The sequence below is a fragment of the Plasmodium reichenowi genome, chromosome 14 (genome assembly GCF_001601855.1).
Source record: "Plasmodium reichenowi strain SY57 chromosome 14, whole genome shotgun sequence".
Lineage (NCBI taxonomy): Eukaryota > Apicomplexa > Aconoidasida > Haemosporida > Plasmodiidae > Plasmodium > Plasmodium reichenowi.
Window position 1 is genome coordinate 2,757,532 of NC_033659.1, and position 5,049 is coordinate 2,762,580.

Genomic DNA, 5,049 nt, shown 5'->3' on the forward strand with positions numbered 1-5,049 from the left:
TAAAAATTTTTTTTTTTTTTTTTTTTTTTTTTTTTTTTTTTTTTTTTTTTTTTTTTTTTTTTTTTTTTTTTTTTTTTTTTTTTTTTTTTTTTTTTTTTTTTTTTTTTTTTTTTTTTTTTTTGTGTTTTTATTTTGAACAAAATGGTTTATGCCACACTTTTGAGTGAAGAAGATTTAAGTCGTTTTCGAACGAAGCAATGTAAAAGATTATTAAATGGAGGTTGTAATTTTGGATTGGATAGATGTCAATATAGTCACAATGAATTTTGGAATAGGAGATGTCCATTTTATTTAAGCGACTCATCATTTATACGTTACATTACTGTAATGTGTCCTGATGTAGAAACAAGAGGAGATGGTTCTATTAACAGTTTATGTTTAAGAGGAGGAGAATGCCCTTTTGCTCATTCTACTGAAGAAATATTATATCATCCACTTTTTTATAAAACAAAAAGATGTGAAGATTATAAAAAGGGATCTTGTAATACTTATTATTGTCCTTTTATTCATGGTTTGGCTGAGACGAGAGCCCCTGGTACTTACAAGTTACCATTCACAAACGGAATTGACATTCCTAATATTCCTAATGTTATTATTGTTGATAAGATAGATATATGTAGTAAAAATAGTAGTGGTATTATAAACGATAAATATATGAAAAATATGTCATTTAAAAAAAGAAGCGACATACAATTAGATCATATGAATAATGATGATATGCATTATTGTAATAATAAAACAAATAGTATGAACTCGTCACTTTATGATTCTATGGATACAATATCTAATAAGAATGATATGACCAACAACGCTGTTGATAAATCTACTCTGTCTTTTAATAATTCTGTATTTAATAAAGATAGCTTTTTTAATTTTTCAGAGGAAAATATAAAAATGAATATGTTAAAAAAAAATGGTGCTTTTGAACATATGAATAATAATATCTACTCAAGAAATAGCATGAAAGATTCGATTAATTCTTTTGGTTCATTTGAAGCAAACAATATGGGCAATAATAATATGGGGAATTCGAAAGGTAATATTTCAAGTGTCGTTGGTAATATGAAAAATGATAATATAAAAAATGATAATATAAAAAATGATAATATAAAAAATGATAATATGAATGGTAATATTAATGCTAAGGGTGGGAATAATAATATTAAGAAGAATAATAGTAATAATAATAACAACATTAAAAGTAACGATAATGAAAATAACGATAATAATAATAAAATGAATAGACAATCCAATTGTACAAATGTGAATTCCTGTAATTATAATGAATTTTTGTCAAGTAAATTAAATGGAGCTGTTTCTGGATCATATCAAAATATGTGCAGTAAAAATATTTCACTTAGTACAAACAATTCTACAAATTATATAGACACAATTAGTAGCCCTAATAAGAATTATAATAAGAATTTGAACATATTAAAACTTAAACAGAATCATTCAAGTTGTAGTACTGATGCTCATGAAATAAATTTCAATGAACATGAAGCAACAAGTGAGGATGCCATAGAAGAAGAAGAAGAAGATGACGAATATTTTAATTCTGAGAATATTGATTTAAGTGTATCAAACCGAAATAACGAATTAGAAAGAATTAGTAGTGATACCAAATTGTCAAATGTAACAGTAGAAAGAAATTTAAATATTGATAGAAATAATGAAATCAATTTATTAGAAGTTATTAAATGTTTGAAGGGTTTATGTGAAAAAATAATGAAGGGAGACTTAACATTTACATCTGAGCAATGGGACAATATAGCACAAATAACATACGAAATTGTAGCCGTTATAGAATATAATAGAGTAATGAAACTCAAAAAGACAGCTAATAAAATAAAAAATGATATATATAATAAAAATAAAGACTTTATTTTTCATATGGAAAATAAAGAGTATAAGAAGGAAAGGAACGATAATGAAATGGAAAAAGAATTATATACAAACGAAAAGGATATAATTGAAAAAAAGGTTTGTACTAATATAGATAATTTAGTGGAAGAACAAAATAGTAATATAAATAGAATATCTTTAGATTCCAAATTAAAAAACTATGATGAAATTTTTGAAAGACCCAAAAATGAAAAAGGAAATGATATAAATACATTAAAAAAATATTCATTAAATGAAAATATATATATTGAAAAAGACAAGATTAATAGTGTAAATAAGGAAAATTCAATTTTGTTCTTAGAAAATGATGAAAAGAATAATATGTTAAATAAATTTAACTTTAACTTTAACAAAAGAGAAGAACATATATATAACAATTTAAATGAACTTATACATAATGAGGATAATGAATTATTACATTTTTATGAGGAACAATTAGGAGAAAACTTTTTAGACGAAAAAAATGAATTAGATATTATGTCAATGAAACAAAAATTTATTCCATCACAAATTAATAAAACAAATATAATCAATGATAGTAATGATAACCACCATGCTTTACAAAATTTAAAGGATTCCTGTTTTTTAGAATATTATAATATAAATAAAAGTAATAACTTAAATTTTAAAGATAAAAATGATAACAACGAAAAATTATCATCACAACAACCATTTCTATCTTTTTTCTCTTTCTTATCAGAATAAAAATTTATTATCTATATAATAATAGGAAACAAAACATGTCTATACAAAAATATATATATATATATATATATATATATATATATATATATGTTAATATATGTTCTTTTAAAACACAATAATATTTATTAAAATAAGTATACTTTTTTAAATGTATATTATTTATTGGTAATATTTTTTTTTTTATATATGAATCAATTTTTATGTTTTATTATTATTTTATTTTATATTTTATATATTTTTCCTTGAGAATATTTCCTTTTTATAAGAAAAGTCATATAAACTAAATTTTAATTTAATTTTAAAAAAATGATATAATTTAAATGCACAAAAAAAAAAAAAATATAATAAAATAAAAAAAAAAAATAAATTATAATATAAAATAAAAAAAACTAATGAATCTATGTATATAATAAATTATATTATAATATATCACATATAATAAATAAAAAATGACTATATATATATATATATATATATATATAATATGTTTATATTAAAAATAAAAGCTATATTTTTTATGAAATCACGTTCAATTAAACTGTTCATGTGAATCATTTTCCTTTATTCTTTTTGGGCTTCTTTTTTTCTCTTATCTTTTATTTTATTTTATATTGAAAATACACAAAAATTTGATTAAATAAAAACAAAAATTATTAATTATACAAATTTTGATATACAAATATGGATAAATATAAATAAATATATATATATATATAAAGAGATAAGATTTTTGTTTTTTTCTTTTTTAACATTAAAAAAAAAAAGAATTTGAATTAAATCATATATGAATGAATAAATAGATATACACATATATATATATATATATATATATATATATATATATATATATATATATGTATTTATTTATCTTATTTATGACGAATCCTCTTTTAACAACCACTTCCTATAATAAAAAATATGAACATATAAATATATTTATATATTTATTTATAAAAAAAAAGTTCATATTGTTTACTTTTAAATGTATTTTTTAAAACTAACAATACTCTTGGGGTCTTAAAAATGTTCGTATTTTTTGCAATGGGCATATGTGGGAAGATACTCGTAAAGAAAAAGTAAATGTGTCCAACAAGTATTCCAAAAAAATTATCATTCGAATTATAATCTACAATTAATGATAAGAGAGTTAAAGCCCTAAAAGTAAAAGATGATTATAAGGGAATATGTGTATAGAGGTGAAATAATTACACAACTATTTATGACACATATATATATATATATATTAATATACATAATTTTTTATGTACCATGGTAAATAAGAGGCTCTAATTGTAAAGAAAAGTATTGTTAATCTTGTTGTAGAATTGTTTTTACTCCATATGTAAGTGATAACATTTATTATACAACTACTATAAAAATATACACCTCCAAACATGTATGATACCCCCTGAGTTAAAAAAAAAAAAAAAAAAAAAGGAATTCATATATTATTTTCATAATTATTCTTTTTCTAAAAATGGATTTAATAACATTTATGTACACTTGGCAAAATTGTGAAAAAAAAAAAAATAATAATAACATATATATATATATATATATATGAATATATTCTTTAATTTTTTATTTTCTATATTACTAATAGCATACAACAAGATAAAATAATCATCCACAAAAAGTCAGCAGAATTGTTTCTGAAAGTTACCTCTTCTAACGAGCTACAATAATATATTCTAAAAATAAATAAAATGTATCATATTATATATATATATATATATATATAGTTGAAATGTTCTAAAAATTTTGATACAACGCATATATTATCACATTATGTATTGAAAAAAAATTATTTCTTTTAATAAACATACAAGACGTAAACATCCCAGAAAAAATGTATACCAAAGGACCCAAAATATAAAAAACACGTGATAAGCCTCCAATACTAAAAAAAAAAAAGAAACAGACAAAAAAAAAAAAAATAATAAAATAAAATATAAATCTGTAAATATGTACACATATATATATATATATATATATATATATATATATATTTACAATATTGTATAAATATTATTTTGTATAAAACACAAAATATAAGTTATAAAAATCCATGTTATTAAATATTATCAATTCGTATATATATTTTCATATCATTACCTGATGTTCTCTTAATACTAAATTCCAATTGAGATATAAACTTAATGGAGAAATTATATCAAGGGAACATAATACCATTAAAGCAAAAGAAAGGATTAGATATAATCTAGTTATTAATGGTACATTACCTAATACATCACTTAACTGAACCATTTTTTTTACTTTTTTTTTTTTTTTTTTTCTTTTTTAAACTTTTATATAATCTTTATATATTTTTATCCTTCTTTTTTTTTTTTTTTTTTTTTTTTTTTTTTTTTTCTTTCATATATAAAAAAATTTTTTTTTTTTTTTTATAAAATTTAAAAAAAAAAAATAAATATATAT

General features: G+C 19.7%; 2 protein-coding genes across 2 annotated transcripts; one reads left to right on the plus strand and one right to left on the minus strand.

The window, feature by feature from the left end:
- Positions 1 to 141: 141 nt before the first annotated feature.
- Positions 142 to 2,610, plus strand: PRSY57_1467600 (zinc finger protein, putative; the record flags this gene model as incomplete). Its single annotated transcript, XM_012910272.2, has 1 exon — positions 142 to 2,610. The coding sequence occupies one exon, from the start codon at positions 142 to 144 to the stop codon at positions 2,608 to 2,610; it is 2,469 nt and encodes an 822-aa protein (XP_012765726.2).
- Positions 2,611 to 3,483: 873 nt separating this feature from the next.
- On the minus strand, positions 3,484 to 4,878 carry PRSY57_1467700 (derlin-1, putative; the record flags this gene model as incomplete). Its single annotated transcript, XM_012910273.1, has 6 exons — positions 3,484 to 3,514; positions 3,613 to 3,765; positions 3,879 to 4,018; positions 4,208 to 4,301; positions 4,437 to 4,510; positions 4,726 to 4,878. 6 exons carry the CDS (start codon positions 4,876 to 4,878, stop codon positions 3,484 to 3,486), a joined length of 645 nt encoding a protein of 214 aa, XP_012765727.1.
- Positions 4,879 to 5,049: the final 171 nt, after the last annotated feature.